General features: G+C 49.2%; 9 protein-coding genes across 9 annotated transcripts; 3 read left to right on the top strand and 6 right to left on the bottom strand.

Annotated features, from left to right (window-relative positions):
* Nucleotides 1-325: 325 nt before the first annotated feature.
* Nucleotides 326-3021, top strand: ASPVEDRAFT_49998 (uncharacterized protein; the record flags this gene model as incomplete). The annotated part of the gene is made up of 5 exons (XM_040814244.1): nt 326-340; nt 461-612; nt 668-1684; nt 1941-1968; nt 2383-3021. The coding sequence occupies 5 exons, from the start codon at nt 326-328 to the stop codon at nt 3019-3021; spliced, it is 1851 nt and encodes a 616-aa protein (XP_040663977.1).
* A 502-nt stretch (nt 3022-3523) lies between these two features.
* ASPVEDRAFT_25113 (uncharacterized protein) lies at nt 3524-5416 on the bottom strand (the record flags this gene model as incomplete). The annotated part of the gene is made up of 1 exon (XM_040809737.1): nt 3524-5416. One exon carries the CDS (start codon nt 5414-5416, stop codon nt 3524-3526), a length of 1893 nt encoding a protein of 630 aa, XP_040663976.1.
* Nucleotides 5417-5425: 9 nt separating this feature from the next.
* On the bottom strand, nt 5426-6336 carry ASPVEDRAFT_449803 (uncharacterized protein). The gene has a single exon (XM_040813177.1). The coding sequence runs from the start codon at nt 6139-6141 to the stop codon at nt 5674-5676; it is 468 nt and encodes a 155-aa protein (XP_040663975.1). The 5' UTR covers nt 6142-6336; the 3' UTR covers nt 5426-5673.
* Nucleotides 6337-6345: 9 nt separating this feature from the next.
* ASPVEDRAFT_147467 (uncharacterized protein) lies at nt 6346-8445 on the bottom strand. The gene is made up of 2 exons (XM_040808121.1): nt 8031-8445; nt 6346-7977 (listed from the first exon to the last, which is right to left on the bottom strand). Exons 1-2 carry the CDS (start codon nt 8212-8214, stop codon nt 6533-6535), a joined length of 1629 nt encoding a protein of 542 aa, XP_040663974.1. The 5' UTR covers nt 8215-8445; the 3' UTR covers nt 6346-6532.
* Nucleotides 8446-8775: 330 nt separating this feature from the next.
* Nucleotides 8776-9268, top strand: ASPVEDRAFT_37654 (uncharacterized protein). The gene has a single exon (XM_040811536.1). It carries the CDS (start codon nt 8919-8921, stop codon nt 9222-9224), a length of 306 nt encoding a protein of 101 aa, XP_040663973.1. The 5' UTR covers nt 8776-8918; the 3' UTR covers nt 9225-9268.
* A 704-nt stretch (nt 9269-9972) lies between these two features.
* Nucleotides 9973-11162, bottom strand: ASPVEDRAFT_37653 (DUF2011 domain-containing protein). Its single transcript, XM_040811535.1, has 3 exons — nt 11114-11162; nt 10474-11044; nt 9973-10410 (listed from the first exon to the last, which is right to left on the bottom strand). Exons 1-3 carry the CDS (start codon nt 11137-11139, stop codon nt 10054-10056), a joined length of 954 nt encoding a protein of 317 aa, XP_040663972.1. The 5' UTR covers nt 11140-11162; the 3' UTR covers nt 9973-10053.
* Nucleotides 11163-11536: 374 nt separating this feature from the next.
* Nucleotides 11537-12414, bottom strand: ASPVEDRAFT_79870 (oxidoreductase, short-chain dehydrogenase/reductase family; the record flags this gene model as incomplete). The annotated part of the gene is made up of 3 exons (XM_040816776.1): nt 11537-11560; nt 11612-11771; nt 11831-12414. 3 exons carry the CDS (start codon nt 12412-12414, stop codon nt 11537-11539), a joined length of 768 nt encoding a protein of 255 aa, XP_040663971.1.
* Nucleotides 12415-13481: 1067 nt separating this feature from the next.
* On the top strand, nt 13482-14526 carry ASPVEDRAFT_37651 (LAMTOR1/MEH1 family protein). Its single transcript, XM_040811534.1, has 3 exons — nt 13482-13608; nt 13730-13881; nt 13956-14526. Exons 1-3 carry the CDS (start codon nt 13558-13560, stop codon nt 14245-14247), a joined length of 495 nt encoding a protein of 164 aa, XP_040663970.1. The 5' UTR covers nt 13482-13557; the 3' UTR covers nt 14248-14526.
* A 290-nt stretch (nt 14527-14816) lies between these two features.
* On the bottom strand, nt 14817-16050 carry ASPVEDRAFT_37649 (E2 ubiquitin-conjugating protein UBC8). The gene is made up of 5 exons (XM_040811533.1): nt 16010-16050; nt 15849-15887; nt 15673-15787; nt 15436-15617; nt 14817-15378 (listed from the first exon to the last, which is right to left on the bottom strand). Exons 1-5 carry the CDS (start codon nt 16044-16046, stop codon nt 15242-15244), a joined length of 510 nt encoding a protein of 169 aa, XP_040663969.1. The 5' UTR covers nt 16047-16050; the 3' UTR covers nt 14817-15241.
* Between the last annotated feature and the right edge of the window lie 394 nt (nt 16051-16444).

The following is a 16444-nucleotide window of genomic DNA, read 5'->3' as shown; positions in this document are numbered from 1 at the left end:
TCTACTTCCTTTCCTCAGTCTGTCTGTCGCAAGATAACATCACCTCGTCATCTCGACAGGGCGCAATATACTCCAGATCTGCAGGGAAACTCACCACGGCAGTGCCACCTGCTGTGATACAAAGAGCCTTTCATTTCCGGGGCAAGGTACAAGGCACCGGCAGGTATTTTAACTCCGGCTGCACCGAACGACTTGGCCTCTCTCAATACTCCAGAAATCTGTGATTTTTGTATGGATTTGTGACCAGCATACTATGCGCATGAGCATCCAACCACTGCCTTTGGGTCAACATCGGAAATAGTCCCCGCAGCGGAGGAATACCATCATGTTCCACTCAACGGTGAGTTCATTGAAATTCTGCATGGAGCTGCATGTGTCCATTGTGTACCAGAATGGTACATGAAACTTTCATGTCTATTCGCCCGGCTGGATTCCAGGCATGCTGACTCGCACTCCCTAGAAACCATACTCGGCCGTTACGGTACAGATAGAGGTACTTACCAGCGAACAATATGAGGTGGAAGACTCGAGCGGTATTGTCGATCTTATTGAGGCCATTCGTATACAAGCAAGCGGCCCTACAGAGGCTTCCCGCGCTCTGCGCAAGAAGCTGTCAGTCCTTCCCCCCTCCCACCAGACACTCGCTAAATCGCTAACATTTGCCTAGGAAATATGGCAATATTCACCGTCAGTTACGATCCCTTACGATCCTTGATTTCTTAATTCAAAACGCGGGTGATCGCTTTCACCGAGAATTCGCAGACGAGCCGTTACTGGAGCGATTGCGAATTGCCGCCACGGACTCGATTTCCGATCCCTTGGTTAAAGAGAAATGCAAGCAGTTGTTTGGACAATGGGCAGTCTCATATAAGGGTACCCCTGGGATGGAACGGATTGCTGGGTTATACAGGCAGCTTCCGAAACGGAAACAACCAGCGAATCAAGCGAAGGCCAAGGTTCTACGCGACTCGGATAAGTCTTCTGAGCCTCAAATCGGACACTCGGTATCAGTTTCTGCTGGAAACGGACCTGCTACCGTACTCAGTAGCCCGAAACACAAACATTCATCCAGTAAAGCACTGAAGAAAGAGAAAAAGGAAAAGAAGCTACACAGCCGTTCGTTCAACTTCGAAAAAGAGAAACCGGAAATGCTTCAAACTTTAGCTTCCTCCTCAGTTGCTAGTACAAATCTTCTTAACGCTCTCAAGCGCGTGAATCGAGAGACACACCGCGTGAGTGAAGATGCCGAGGTACTGAACAGATTTGAGACGTGCAAGCAATTACGGCGCCAAATTCTACGATACATTCAACATGTTGAGAGTGAGGAATACCTGGGCAGTCTGATTCATTCCAACGAGGAGTTGGTTTCAGCATTGATGGCATTCGAGGTTCTGGACAAGAGCTTGGACTACGACAGTGATAGCGACCAAGATGTTCTCGAGAGCGGTTGGACGCCTGATCATGAAGTCAATGAGTCCTTTGCTGGGCTGGCCATCAACCCTCCAAAACCCCCTCGCCCTACCCGACCATTGAGTGTCGCAGTACCTTCATCCTCCACACACGGACCGATATATTCCAGCGAGAGTGAATCAGACTTCGAACCTGATGACGATGACGAGGACAATCCGTTTGGGGACAGGAATGCAATTTTGACGCCAGCGGTGGACACCTTTGGTCGAACTGTGTAAGGGAAACCCTGAAGCCTGAACCTGAACTTTTTTCAGTCTAACGATTTTCTAGGAAGGAGGTTTAGAGCATTCGATTCTCTAGTCCCATATCCTGTCGTCCCTATCATTGATACGTTCTGTATTTCGGCAGCAGCCTAGTATGGATGACACGCACATGATGCCCAGTGCATTGTCTGATCTTTCCAATTTATAACAGGCCAATATACGCACACCTCCACAGCCCCATGTTATTCCCTTATATGGAGTACATAGTATACTACCTCATCCAAGACCCCCCATCGTTTCTTTTTACGATACTATGAATCTGACGGAACTATGATCTTTATACACTTGAGGCCGGACCCCTGTACCCTCAAGCGAACCCTGAAAAAGGGAATAATATAATAAATCCGTTCTATCACTCTCCAAATTCCCTCATCATAATGCAGCCCAAAAGCATAGATATTCCAAATAAATCCCCTCTAAATACACTAACCGTATTTGGCAATAAGCTCGCTGGAGGTTCGGGTGCCTGAGGCTCATAAATTAGTCAGCACAGCATCATCACCAAGACTCTTCCAGACGAAGCTCCCCTACAGCAACAAGCACAACAACAACCATTAACCACGATATGACCTTCCCGCTTTAGTATAACACTAATAACCCCGTACTATCTCCTGTACACTACACCACCCGGACCACAGGGGCTCCTCAGCGTACCATGCCCGACTCTCCCCGCGAGGAGCGCCGGCGCTCACGCTCACGCTCGCCGCCTCGCCGCCCAAAGGCTCACGGAGGCTTTCGCTGGAAAGACAAGCGCAGCGCAAACAACGACACTCAGAATGACGGCGATGCACGACTAGATCGGGGCTATCGGAATCGCTCCCCCCGAAGACCGTACGATCGAGACGGTGATCGTGATCGAGGTAACGACCGGTACAGAGGCGACTATCGAGACCGAGAACGAGGTGGAGATCGGGACCGGAGCGATTACCGCGACAGAGATAGGGACAGACCTCAAGAGAGGAGTCATGACCGTGACCGCGACCAGCGCCCCAAGGAAAAGAAAGAGAAGAAGGAGAAAAAGCCCAAGCCCGCGCCCGTCGGCGGCGGCGAAGCAATGATAATCGTGCACGTCAACGACCGTCTAGGAACGAAGGCTGCGATCCCTTGTCTGCCCTCCGACACGGTCGGGAACTTCAAGGCCCTTGTCGCTGCGCATATTGGACGTGAACCGCATGAAATTTTGCTTAAGAGGCAGGGGGAGCGGCCGTTTAAGGATTTTATTTCGTTGGCGGATTATAGTATTGGGAATGGGGTGCAATTGGATTTGGAGGTCGGAACTGGGGATTAAGGGTCTTGGCCTTCTGGCTGAATCTGGTTTTTGGGGAAAGAGTAGCGGGGAGAGATCCTGGTTCATTCGCGACCTACTTTCGGGGACCAAGGTTATCTATGTTCAAATGAAGTATGGGAAAATACATTGCTTTCCACTACGATGTGACACTGCATTTCTCGGTTTGAGCGACTGCCTGGGTAGCTTATGGGCTCTGGTCAGGTTGCTGCTGATATCAATGGATCGTGCCCAGTATCATATCTACGATGAAGACGCCATGATGCAATATGTTGAGTTTGATTCAATGTGTTCGTGTATAATATATACCCAATGGAAAAAGTACCCTCGACTCCGTTTCTGTAAATATAGAAAGTAGAAAAGAACCTTGAATATACCAACGCCAGCAAGGTGGGTATTATATGTAAGCATAGCCAGTCATCTCATATCATTATCTAGGGGAAAGGCAGAAAAGAAAACTCAGAAAAAGAAGAGAAAAAAGTGAGAACCAGACCAAATCCTATCTCTATAGCACTTTCGTCTTCATCCATTCACTCGTTCCAACGCCGAGGTTAAGCCCGTTGCGAGCCCACCATTTCCGAACTCGTTCTTCGGCGCCTGACACAGGGTCCGCATCTTCAAGGGCTTCCTCGATGTCACAGGTCTTGAACTCGACTCGGAGACCGCTTTGACGCCACCATTCTAAAACGTTATCATGGCCGTTCTTAGTCGGCCCGACGAGCACCTGACAGTCGAAAATCATCTTGGCGCCTTTCAACTTATACCAGAAATCAAGGACGTGGACGTGCCCATGAGTGCTAGCGATTCGTGCAACCGACTCCGCATGCGTATATGGAATACCTGACGCATCCCACCAGGCAAGCGAGGCCGTTCTTCCAGACTGCGCAGCCAGGAGAACCGACTTGCCGACCTTAAGCGGCAATGAACGGGCACGAGGAGCGGCTTCTGCTGTCTTTTTCCACCAGTTGAGAACATCGACACGGCCCTCGGCACTGGCAGACTCGAGTGCCCTCTCAGTATACCGTAATTCAAGACCTGAGGTCCACCACCACTCAAGGACATCAATAAAGCCTGCACGAGAAGCCCCATCCATAGAATCTGCAATGTATTCTTTGTTAGGGAGTGCGGGCGCGTCTCGCCACCACGTCAATATTTTGGGATTGCCGTATATTGCTGATGCACGGTAGGGGATGTTGGTGAGACGTGAAGTCGTCCAAAGGAGATCAAGATGATTTTCGGTGAGGTGGGACAAGATATCGGTTCGTGAAAATTTGAAAATTAGATGGCATGCTAGATCCGATAAAGGTTTCCAACGGGGCAGGTTATCAATTCGCTTCTTAATTGCGGCAACTGAACCGCGAAGGATAGTATACTCCAAGGAAGCGGGCGCTGACATTTTCAGAAGATGGCTTTGCCATTCCTTAGGAACCAAGAGTTTCGTAGGGATGCCCACTGCTTTGGCAATTTCCCAATCATGGAGCTGATCTTCAAATACGTTCAACCACAACTCTAGAGGCAGCGAGGGGGTGTCTTTTTTCTCGGCAATATTAGATCTGAGTAATGACGTTTGAGATGGGAGCGACGAGTTATTTTCCGGTAGCGATTTCTCTAAAGTGCCATCATCTTGAGGTGCCGTGGACTCAATGGGTTCAACAGTAATCGGGTGCGATAATGAGAGCGTAAGCGTTTTCTCAATAGTTTCGTGGAGCTCTTTCAGCCCATGCCATGGCAACTGTATCAGCTCTTCAGGTGCGTTATATTTCCATAAAACGGGGGATACAAGGTCGACCCAAGGCCAGAACCGATGAACTTCCCGGAGCTGTCTCTCGGTCAGCGGATGCTCCCATTCCGATATTGTCATTCCCGGGATCAGAATGACAGGTTTTGTAGACATCCAACCCCGCAACAATGCTAACGTCAGAGTGTTGGTCAGGCCTGATAACATAGAACCCAGTGTCCCCGCATCCACAGGGGCGACGAGCAGCAGATCCGCCCATTCACAAAGTTCCGCTGCTTTTGCCTTCAGCCACCTTCGAGCGCCAATTTCCTTTTCGAAAGTTTTCCCATCCACCGTATCCATATAATGGGGGACTTTGTTGGTACCTGAAAGCAGGGCAAATGGCTCGTCCGTTATGAATCTTACTTCGATCCCGGGGTGCTGAACTAAGGAGGGGAGAACATTGTCGACGAACTCGCTGTCCGTCGAGATCAATAACCGTTTGCGACGGGTGGCCAAGGAGACACTGTCAAGCTTTGGCACCTCTTCCGCGGAAATATTGGCATAATTCAAGGTTTCAAGCACCTCTCCCCCCGGATCTCCATCGATGTCCATCTCACTAACCTCAGCACTTTTCGACTCGGTGTCGCTGATCCCACTCGGAGGTACAGTGTTTTGCATTTGGAAACCAACAGCCATCAACGAAGTATTTTATCTTTTTCGTGAAGGGTAGGACGAAGGATAACGGCGGCGGCAAGGTCAATAGTCGTATCTTCGTAGGGAGGTTTGAGGTGTGGCGTGAGACGTAATCTGTACAGGCAAACAAGATCTCGTCCAAATTATAAAAGAATAAGACAAAAAAACCTGCAGCCAGTGCTATATGATAATTCAAAAAAGCAACAAGCAAAAGAGGAAAGGAGAAAAGGGCAAAGGTGAGTTTATTTAAGACAATGCGCAAGAGCAGTCCAGATTGTCGCCCAAGTACCAGCTAGCCACAAAATACCATGCAATAATCCATCGAAGAGGCCGTGGCACAGATCGACAGGCTCTCTTTGGCACGTTGCGCACTCCACTGCAGCTCGTGTCAAGGATCTGGTGGTCCGACCAGGTTTACAAGCGGTGAAGTGACTTGTCTTTGGTCTCGATCCTCGGTTTCGCAGGCGAGATCCACTAACCCCGCAGCTTTGCAGGTGTCCAGATGATTGCAGGATTGCTGGACGTTCTCGGAGTGTTATGCCGTCTGTCGGGAATGTTGCAGGGTTGATTGACAAGAAGTTGCAAGAACAAGCGGCGTTGAGATCACGGTTAGCAGCGGCGAGGTCGTTCGATGGGATTTGTGGTGGCCTTAAGGCGCCAAAGTGAATACCGTGGCGCTGATTGGCGGGATGATGGGGCAGATGAATCATGGACGCTAGTCCCAAAAGGAGAATTAAGTATAAGCATGGGCCAATCAGGGACGTTCATCAATGCACGGAACACTCAACTGTCACACTTAACTATCCAGCACGGAAGGAGTGATCCTCGCGGACAGGGGAGGGTTCTTTCCTTGTGATCTCTTTGTGAATTGGGAAGGTGCTGGGTATTGGGCAGAATATACACTAATATGGAACACACTCGTGTAATATGATATAACATTGTTTTGATGGGATTCAGTAGTTACTACTCTATATTTAGCTTCTAATGTATGATGTATTCTATTGTCTCGGCTAGATACTGTAGTCTACGTGACCTCTATGCCCCTTCCTTCCAGCTAAAATACCTTCAATTGTGAATCATGGAATAGGGGGCGATCCCTGTCTACTCCTCCGTTCGTGCCAAGTTCGAATGCAACCTATGCTCCCGCATGCCAATGCTGACCAATGCTGCAAGGATAGCAAGAGCAAGCAATGTGATAAATGTAGCGCGCAGCGAGTCCATATATGCATCCACAACACCAGGTATCCAGTCTGCTGGTGCTTTTTGGATCTCTCCAAGGCTGTCACGGAGGCGACCAATCACCTCTCGGGCATTCTCACGGTCACCGAAGCGCGACCAGAGTCCAGTTTTGAGGACATTCTGGAAGACAGAAGATGCAATGGTGATACCGATTGAGCTGCCAGTGCTACGGAATGCGTAGGAAGCGGAGGTGATAACTGCATGATGGTCATGGTCGACTGCTGAGATAAGCGCAACTAGGGTTATGGTGAGAATCCCTCCGTAAGCTGTCCCAGATAGCAAAAAGTAAAGAAAAGGAAGAGCGCTTGGGGTGCTGAGCCGTAAGGTACAGATCAAGGCCGAGGCAGCCACCAGAAGTAGCATAGTGACGTGACTATACATTTTATAGCGGCCACTTAAACGCATGAGCGTGCCTGTTCCTAGCGACCCGATGGAGATGCCGATAGATTGAGGGACCAACCTCGCTCCTGCGGCAGTTGTAGACATGCCTTGGACCTGGAAGAATATCGGAACGTAGAAAAGAAGCCCAAAAACATTCATCGTAGTGAACCAATTGGTCAGGCATGCCGATAACACAGTGCGATCAAGCAATAGACGGACCGGGATGACGGGTTCGGATGCGACGTTCGCTTCGATATAGACGAATATGCCCAGCGCGACAGCAGAAAGTGGAAGCGTCGTGAGAACAAGAGGGTGTGCCCAGGGTAATTGGTTTCCTCCTGTATTGAGACCGAGAAGCAGCAAAACAAGGGTAATGACTAGGGTGATAGCACCAAGGAAATCAACGCGCTTGAGCTTGTCCTTTTGTGTGTCTTTTACAGGGACTTTGACGGTCAAGGCCACCAAGATAGCGGACACCACAACAAAAGGAACCTGGATCAAAAAAGCCCACCGCCATCCTAGCGTGTCGTTAATCCAACCGCCAAATACGCCGCCTAGTCCGCTGCCGACGCCGAAGCAGATGTTGCCGATGCCCTGCCAGACCCCACGTTTTCGTAATGGAATCAAATCTGAGGTGACAAACGTGGCTATCACCGTTAGACCCCCACCTCCAATACCAGCGATAACCCGTCCCAATATAATAGTCCATTGGGCTTGGGCAAGACCGCAGATAATATTACCCGCCGCGAAGATCACATTAGAGAATATCAACCCAGACTTCCGCGAAAATATGTCTGTCAGTCGCCCAGCTAGGGGCTGGCAAGCCGCATTGGAAATCAAATATGCTGTTGCGAGCCACGATAGCAGGGACAGGGATTTGAACGAGGATGAAATCGGTCCCGTCAAAGTAGCAACAACAGTAATGTCTATACCATGAGGTCAGGTCGAAATTTTCACTCAAAGTAGGGTCAAACTATACCAAGTGCTGCAAGAAAGACTCCCACCCATACGCTACACAAAACTAAGAGCAATCGCTTTGTGCTTGGCTCCGCATCCTCAACCGCCGGCTGGGGTTGATCAGCCAGGAGAGGCGTCTGCTCCGATACCGGTTCTCGTCCATCATTTCCCGCCGGTGCGGGCGGCGTAGACTGATCGAAGCGCATACTCGAAAAGATGTGTCCCTAAATATGTGTCGGATGCAGTGTCAATAAATGCTGGCAGTGGGCGTGGAAGCACGACTGTGGAGACCCCGCTGATTACTCAGCCAGTTTGGGGTGAACTCGCTTTAACTACGTTAGTATTCCAGACTAACTTTAACTATGATTCTACCGGGCAGTAAAATCATACTTGTCCCTTCCTACCGAAGCATAACAGCTTCTTTTTGCTTCATATGCTGGGGATTAAGAATTGACGATGTTGTCTTCTGCGGAGCACTGTTGTTGCTTATCTAACACCGCTAACTTAAAGTTAACTAACCCGCTATCCTGTATCTGTAACTGGAGGACGTGCTCCGTAATTGAAGGGAGTTAACTACCAAAGTAAGTTAGGCTAAGTAACTAAGTCAGCCGTTAGCTTGTTAGCTCGTACCGTCTGTAGAGCACAGCCACCCCCATCTCGCATTCAACTGACAGACTGACATTTAGTTTGACTTCCCTCTCCTCTTTCCTGTCATTAGTATTGCCCTTGTACATTCCCGTTGAGTGTCCTGCCGCGCTCTATACATTGAAACACTCCTCTATTTTCCCTCTTCCACAATTTCCACTGCCAGAGCAAGATGCCTGGTGTTCGTGAGTTATTACCCTACCCCTCTCTACTGCAGCTTGTCCCATGCCACCTACCGCTGTTGCACAGGTCAGTGTAGCTGACCATGTCTTGCGTCAAAGCGCCCGATGCGCTTGAACAGCTAAAGAAGGGCTTCAAGGCTATCTTCCGGAAAAAGAAGGCGGAATTTACGGGCTCTGCGACCGACAAGCCAGAGGATAAGCCCGCCGAGGATCCCACTCAAGCTGCTCCTGCCACTGAAGCCAAGCCTGCAGAGCCGACTACGGCTGCAGAGCCTCAGCCTGGTACGTTTGTTTGCACTCCAAACTCGACGCTAGAGTGCCCAATAGCCGTCGTGCTTACAATCAGCAACAGCAGAGGCTCCTGCTACCGTCAAGCCCACCGAAGCTAAACCCGAGACCGCTGAGGCTGCGCCTGCTACAGCCACCGCTCCCGCTCCGGAGCCAAAGACTGAAGAAGCCCCGACTGAGGCTAAGGCTGAAGCTCCTGCCGAGACTAAGACTGAATCCCCGGCCCCCGCTGAGACTCCGGCCCCTGTTGCAGCTCCTATTGAGAACGTCAACTCGGAGCCTTCTATACCTCCTGAGTCCACTGTTCCCGAGACCCCGTTTGAGACACCGGCCGAGAAGTCCGCTCAGTTGGGTGAACCCGCAAAGCCTGCCGAGCCTGCTGAGAAACCCGCTGAGAAGCCTGCCGAGCCTACTGAGCCTGCCAAACCTGCTGAAGCAGAGAAGCCTGCTGAGAGCCCCGCTGAGAAGCCTGCTGAACCTGCCGAAGCCGCCGCTGAACCTGCGAAGAGTAAGTCTATTGTCTGATTAGTCCACACAGTTACTGATTGTACAAAGCTGAAGCCAAGTAGATGTCTTGCCGCTTAACTAGCTGCGTTCTGGTTTTTATCAAAGATCTTGGCGTCCAGCGTGGCCTGCATTCGTAATCGCAGATACACTACGTCGTTCTTGTTCTGTGCTAACCTCATACCCCAGCGCGTAACTGTTGGCCCATTTTTGTTATTATTTTGTAGTACCCTGTCCTCTCCTTTAGCAAGTTGTTGCCTCACTCAGCTCATCATTTCTTAGCGACAATTGGCTATGGTGGCTGAGTGCTTGATACCCGTCGGCCGTGTTGTACAAATGATAAAATAGTGAATGAATACATACAGCCTACAGAAAATGGATGTCATTTATCTCATATCCTACTGAAGGGGCTATGGCTCTTAGTCTTCAATCACTCTCTTGCCCTGAATCATGTTCGTCAAGCCCCGTTACGGGGCCATCACCTCCAGTAGATGTAGCCGCCGCCTTTTGATCTCTCGCTTTTTGCCTTCGCTTCATTTTTTTCTCCCGATTTTTCCGGTTGCGTTTCTCTGCCTCTGTCTCTTTCGCCCTCTCCGCCACGGAAGCTCGTTTCCGTAACTGAATACGTCGCTTCTTCCCAGGCTTCTTACGGGACAAGGGCTCCCTTTCCGGTGCGCCTGCGGTATATGCCATAGCACTAGACGCCGCCCCCTTCTCCTCCTTCGGAAGTTTCGTATGCTCTCGTTTTAGATGAATCACCCGCCAAGGCAAGTGACAGCCAGGCTGTAACCAGTTAGTTAGTGCCCGATCAACAGACTGCTTCTTCCCTTTGAACCTATTACTCACCCAAGACACCCCCGCAAATTTGACCATATCCTCGCCGCTCACGGCCACATCCTCGAATTGCTTCCTCTTCTGCAACACACCCGCATCCTCGTCCCCTGTTTCACTCTTATTTTCACCGGATAACAACCCCGGCGCAGAGAAATAGTAGCTCCACCCTCTGAACGGATTTACGAAGCGTCCCTCCCCGCTCCCCACAGCCGTGGGTGTCGGAGACCGTAGTCGGATTCGTAACTTTTGCGCACCGCCAAACTCGTTTGTACTCGTAGTTGTAGTCGGCGCTGTTGTGTCACCACCAGCCTTCTTTTGGTAATCCTTCCCATCGCCGCTAATTCCAGGTTTTTGCGGAGCAGATACCGGCGCAGAAAATAGCCGGAACTCAAACTCCTGTTCCTCGTCTTCGTCATCTTTCGTCGGCTCTTGCGGCTCGGCTGTGGTCGTGGTTGTCGTTGAGAGACCGATGTCGAAGTTCAGCAGTGCGCTGAGGCGTTTTTGCGCGTCGGGGAATTCGGATTCTGGGGGCGGAGAGGGGGATGAGGAGGATTCACGGGTGAGGAGGTCATCTCGACGGACGCTGTGATTGAGTTATAAGTCAATATTGGGGGATTTTTGTTTGATTTTGAGGTTCAGTAAGATCTCCTACCGTTTTGCGTCCGGGAGGCCGAACATGATTTGTTTTTTTTTTTTTTTTTTGTATACTTAAGCTCGTAATATATTGCGCCTCTCTATGATATTGCCAGTGTTTCGTAGGATGCGGCTGTTCGAAATGTTTGGTGGGATATAAGTTCTTCTTCGAAGAGTGATGTGCGGAGATGCGTGTTGAAATTCCAAGTCTCATGCTGTGAGGTTTCCACACTATTTCCACCTGTCTTCTCCGGTTGCGGCCACGACCCGGAGCTTTGTTTTACTATAGAGCAACTTTAATTTCTAACTATGCGCGAACAAGATGTACTTCTTGCCAGTTTCAATAATTGAAGCCATGGTATTCATTCTGTTGACTATCGTGTCCATGACGCACTAAGCTCAAAACAATTATGCACCCATACTACGACGGCCATGGAGAGATTCAGACACAGCGGCCACCATCAACCTAAGGCAATATTAGCAGGTTTAAAACAAAAGACTAGGGTGCAATCCATACCTCAAGTTCGACACCTGTGATGAAATCTGCTTCATCGCTAGCCAGGAAGCTACACGTATTCGCGACATCTGCAGGCGTGGAAGGGCGCCCTAGAGGTATAGTCGATACGAACGCCGCCCTATTTTCCTCGGTGTCTGGCTTTCCGAGAAAGAGATGGGTCCTAAACAAGAAGCAAATAAGTGAGACATACGAAGGCATGGGATAAGCGAGGGTCCTTACATTGCTGTGCTTCCAACAACGGGACACACGCTGTTAAACCTTATCTTCTTCGGGCCGTATTCAACAGCCATCGTTTTGGTGGCGTTGCTAACAGCGGCTTTGGACGCATTGTACCATGTCAGACCTGGACGAGGGCGAAGGGCAGCAGTGGACGATATTTGGAGGAAACATCCGGGGCTATTATTCTGTACAAAGTACGGAATGATAACGCTGGTGGAGAGGAAGATTGATTTAACATTGACTTCCATGCACAGACCGAAGTCGGCATCCGTAACTTCGGTGGTGGGTTTGTTGTGGTAAGTTGCACCAGCATTGTTAACAACGATGTCGAGCTTTCCATATTCATCCAGAGTGGCTTGAAGAAGTGCCTGCCAGCTGTCTCGGCTTGTCACATCTGCGTAGACGAACTTGCTATTCAGTTCTGCTGCGACCTTCTGGCCATTGTCCTCTGATATATCGGCGACAATCACCTTTGCTCCTTCGTGAACGAACTTTTTTGCGATGCCGTGACCGAAGCCTGAGCCTGCGCCGGTTACGATGGCAACTTTGCCTTGCAAGCGTCCGGGAGGTGTAGTCGTGGCCATGATAATAGCAGCTATAACGCAGAATAAAGATATATGCACACTTTCAGGGGCTGGAAGGAAATATAGGGGATGAGTGAGTGATTTAAACTTTAGTGACAGCTGTCAAAGTATGTATACTTAGTGCGGGGTGAACACAGCGGAGAAGGGTTGCCAACATAAGCGTCAATGATCTTCTACAATAATTGGCTGGCGCCAATTGACCCTGATGTTAACCTCGGTAAGTAATCCTCTTGGCTCTGGGCTGGTAATTGGGAAAATGAAGAAGATTGCAGTTACAATAATACCGACGGGTTTGATATTGAATGAGACAAGTAACTATAGGGGCGGGGCTGAGTGCCTCAGGCATAAAACATTAATTCCTATATCCTGGCCTGTTAGCCGTATCGATTCAGTTCTATTACACAAAAGAAGCGTGTCACTAAGACACCTTAGTATACACGCGAAAACCATGTTATTGGTAAAAAGGCACATGAAAGCATGTGGCTAATGCGGATGGAACGGAGCAAGCCTTACCTCACCTTGAGGCCTGCAACACACTTACCAGACCCATCAAACCTTACATCACTTGAGCTAATCGAACTGTCAAATGGGCTATAGCTAACATATGTACATCATTGTCCATTAAACTAGTTCTTGATGATCAATGGCTCAGCACAATAGACTTTGCTTATAACGTAGACCTAAGCTTCACCTAGGAAACTGAGACCGAACGATAAACATAGATAAAGAGAGAAACTATCGAGATCCAAACAGTCAGCAATATCAAACTGTTATCCAAGCAGACTATAATCTGAGTTTATATTTGAGCACCGAAGGGTTGCAGTGGACGAGGCAGATGTCATTATCTCTGCACGGACCACATTCATTGTCCGACTCTGCCCGTCCGCTCCTGTGGCTGGGCTTTGGAATTCACTGCGTACAGACTCGATTTTTCCCTCAGAAACTACCATCCAGACTTTTCTATCCGCATCACTGGCTGGTGCCCTGCTTTTTAAACCATAAACCACGCTACTACCAGTCCCTTCCCCGTATTCGAACCGTCGGACCGAACATTCCTTCGTTTTCCAGCCCCTCGGGTTCCTGTAACCTTGGATGTCTCGTACGCCTTCTCCCTAACAACCAACCGGGTCTACACGTCTATAAATGGGGATCTGTTCTTCGTGCCTTGGGTCTGGTCGTCGAGACAACACCGACGTGAGTATTCCGCTTTGTTCTTGGGCTACGTGGTCTGTCGCTTGGTCGTGGATGACTTCTCGGATACGATGCCCCAACCGGATTATACCATGGAGCTAACTAGGCACGCTCTGATTTCTAGCCCGAATCCTCTCGGTTACTCGACGATGACATTTATCAGCCCGGATATGGCTATGGGGCGCTCAACAACAACCAGCAGGGCAATCAACCCGACCCCAGCTACGGAAGGCGGGAGCGCGAGGCCCTTGAAGCGATCTGCCAACGAACGTCAGAGTGAGTTGTTCTCGCTCTCTTCAGCTCGCTCAACTCAGAGAGAATAAAAAGCTAACCAAGACGCTGTGAAAAAGCTCTGTAATCGATATATGGTCTCTCCAACCACAACCCCATCTTCAGCCGCAAGCCACACTCCACAACTCCGTCTCCTCCTCATCCTCGAAAGTCCGCGAACACTCAGTCGTAGTAACAACAGTCGAATCCGACACACCCGCCGATTCGGCATCAACGAAACCGGGCGCCGTTCCGAAACACTGGGGCGAGGTGGTGATCAACCCGCGGAAGGGCAGGCGATCAAGACCAGGATCAAGCGGCGACGAGGACGACCCTGCCAAAGATGTCTTCGGTGTCTTGAAGGTCACTTGAAATGGATGAACAGGGCCCCAGCCGGGCCTTCTGGTCAGAAACCAGCCAGCCAGCTCCGTCATGGTGATCGGTACGACACGGAAACGAACGAGTTGACGAACGACCGAATTCGAATTTCGAATTCTAAATTCAGCAAGCAAACCCGAGATAGCATACACTCACTTCCTTTGTTTCCTTGTTTCCTTGTTTTTATTTATTTATTTTTTCCTTTTTTTTTTTTTTTTGCTCTGGTGTCGCCGGTCGAGACCGGTTTGTCTATTGTTCTCTAATCCGTTCCGCCCTACTGTCAATTCCTCTCGCTTCTCGCACTTTCTTTTTTGATTTGTTAGGCATCATTCAGTTCTGAATACCCCTGTTTTTATCTTGTTTCGTTTCGAAATGTTCAGAGCCTGTTTCGTTATGCAATTCGCATGTCGTGTGATGTCTGCTGCTTTAATTTCCCAGGTACTATGCATAGAATGATGGATACTGTATTACCTTAATGTACTATACCGGAGCTAATTGTAACGATATGCTCACGACTATTGTTCCCGTAGTACACGGTTCCGAAGATGTAGTGCAAAAGCCGGGAAGATTAAATCGCAAAGAGACAAGATTACTGAAGGGAGCGAGCAAACGAATTGAGTGCGATCTAAGCAGGGGCTTCCAGATAGACTAAGGTAGCACTGTACCCATTAGATCGCCAAATAATGATATGAATAGAGAGTATAAAGATATTCAAAAACTAAGAGATAGGAACTAGAAAATCAAATGATATAAAACATGATGTAGTTAAACGCATTCACGAAACATGGGCCCCAACTCGCAAATTGCACCATAGCTTTGGCTTAACGTATAATTGACTCTGGCTGTCAGAACTCCGTCGCAATAACGCCATAAATACTAAACCCCGCGAATTCCATGAAACTGTTAGGTGAGACTGGAGACGTGATTAAAAAGGTCGGACCCGCGATTATTCCGGGAGATAAACAAGTGAAAAAGATGTTGAGATAGTTCAAACATCATCCAATCTCCCCGCTGGCTCCTCTCCGTCCGACTCATAGCTACCGGCTGAGCTCAACTCGTCTTCAGACTCTGTGTCTTCCCCGGCATCGTCCACAGCATCTTTGCTAGCGTATTTTGCGACGTACTCTGCAGGGTCATTAATATCACGGATGTAGCTGTTGCAATGACGAAAAGGACTCCTACCTTTCACTTTAATTTCGTAGCTCTTGGGTTCCCGCATCAACATAGCAGCGGCTTCGCCATTCAAGGGGTCTGAAGGGTTGGGGTAACGTAGGAGCTGTGGGAGGAAAACTTCGAAAATGTTTATCATGTCGTACATAGGAGACCAGGTTTGGTTGATGACGTCTAAGCAAACGGACCCGGATCTGAGAAAGAAAGCCATTAGTGGCATAATCTAGAACGGTTTCGGGCTCGACTCACAACTCGTCAATGTTAGGATGAAAGATTCGGTTAATGAACCCGATGCTTGGACTCTTGTATGGGTACTGATCTGGTAGCTCGACGTGGATCTTCCAATGGCCGCCTTGGAAGGGTGCTAAACAGTCGCTTTTGTCAGTTTTGCGCTATGGTCTCTGTTGGGTACGGATAAAACGCACTCTCCTCTGGGCCCTTGAAGCGCACGTAGAACTCTTGCCTAAGAAAAACATAACGCGTTAGATCAAGCCTTCACTGGGCAACCCGTATGCAAAGCGGCGGTGAATCATACACTATACGGGGTCAGTATTGGAGTAGAAAATAGAAGTTCGAAATAGCTCACTATTATCGTTGACTAATGTAACTTCGTAGTCACTCATCAACCTATAGATAACCCATCAGCATCGCGTTGTTCTCATATCCGTCCCTAAGCGCTATCCAGAATCCAACTCTCTAGGGCAGGTCGGTAAGGTGTTGGGTGAGGAACGGAGATCATACATCCTGCAAAATGGTTAGCTATAGTTTGAGACAGTGATTCGAATAGTGGGGTATCGTACTTCATAACCTGTACAGATTGGATCGAACGTTAGTCAAATTGCCAACTCATCGGTCGATCCGTAGCTGGAGGGATACTCACATCTGTCTCAATTCTGCGCTTGGGGCTACTCATTTTGAACGTATCTGTGCGATTTGTATTTCACGGGAAATAGGATAAACGGAGTCTCAGATAAAATGCTGTAGCTGGTGGATGTCCAGAAGATCGGCTCTGTAGTTGAGT

This window comes from Aspergillus versicolor (genome assembly GCF_001890125.1).
Source record: "Aspergillus versicolor CBS 583.65 unplaced genomic scaffold ASPVEscaffold_2, whole genome shotgun sequence".
Lineage (NCBI taxonomy): Eukaryota > Fungi > Ascomycota > Eurotiomycetes > Eurotiales > Aspergillaceae > Aspergillus > Aspergillus versicolor.
Note: the sequence above shows the minus strand (reverse complement) of the source record. Positions and strands in the feature narration are given on the sequence as shown.

Coding starts and splice junctions, on each gene's coding strand:
- ASPVEDRAFT_449803 (XM_040813177.1), bottom strand. CDS start 6,141: ATGATTCATCTGCCCCATCATCCCGCCAATCAGCGCCACGGTATTCAC.
- ASPVEDRAFT_147467 (XM_040808121.1), bottom strand. CDS start 8,214: ATGCGCTTCGATCAGTCTACGCCGCCCGCACCGGCGGGAAATGATGGA. Junction 7,978..8,030: donor AGTCTTTCTTGCAGCACTTG/GTATAGTTTGAC, acceptor CTCATGGTATAG/ACATTACTGTTGTTGCTACT.
- ASPVEDRAFT_37654 (XM_040811536.1), top strand. CDS start 8,919: ATGTCTTGCGTCAAAGCGCCCGATGCGCTTGAACAGCTAAAGAAGGGC.
- ASPVEDRAFT_37653 (XM_040811535.1), bottom strand. CDS start 11,139: ATGTTCGGCCTCCCGGACGCAAAACG. Junction 11,045..11,113: donor GGCCTCCCGGACGCAAAACG/GTAGGAGATCTT, acceptor ACTCAATCACAG/CGTCCGTCGAGATGACCTCC. Junction 10,411..10,473: donor AATTTGCGGGGGTGTCTTGG/GTGAGTAATAGG, acceptor AACTGGTTACAG/CCTGGCTGTCACTTGCCTTG.
- ASPVEDRAFT_37651 (XM_040811534.1), top strand. CDS start 13,558: ATGGGGATCTGTTCTTCGTGCCTTGGGTCTGGTCGTCGAGACAACACC. Junction 13,609..13,729: donor GTCGTCGAGACAACACCGAC/GTGAGTATTCCG, acceptor TCTGATTTCTAG/CCCGAATCCTCTCGGTTACT. Junction 13,882..13,955: donor ATCTGCCAACGAACGTCAGA/GTGAGTTGTTCT, acceptor GCTGTGAAAAAG/CTCTGTAATCGATATATGGT.
- ASPVEDRAFT_37649 (XM_040811533.1), bottom strand. CDS start 16,046: ATGAGTGACTACGAAGTTACATTAGTCAACGATAATA. Junction 15,888..16,009: donor TACATTAGTCAACGATAATA/GTGAGCTATTTC, acceptor ATGTTTTTCTTA/GGCAAGAGTTCTACGTGCGC. Junction 15,788..15,848: donor CTTCAAGGGCCCAGAGGAGA/GTGCGTTTTATC, acceptor GCGACTGTTTAG/CACCCTTCCAAGGCGGCCAT.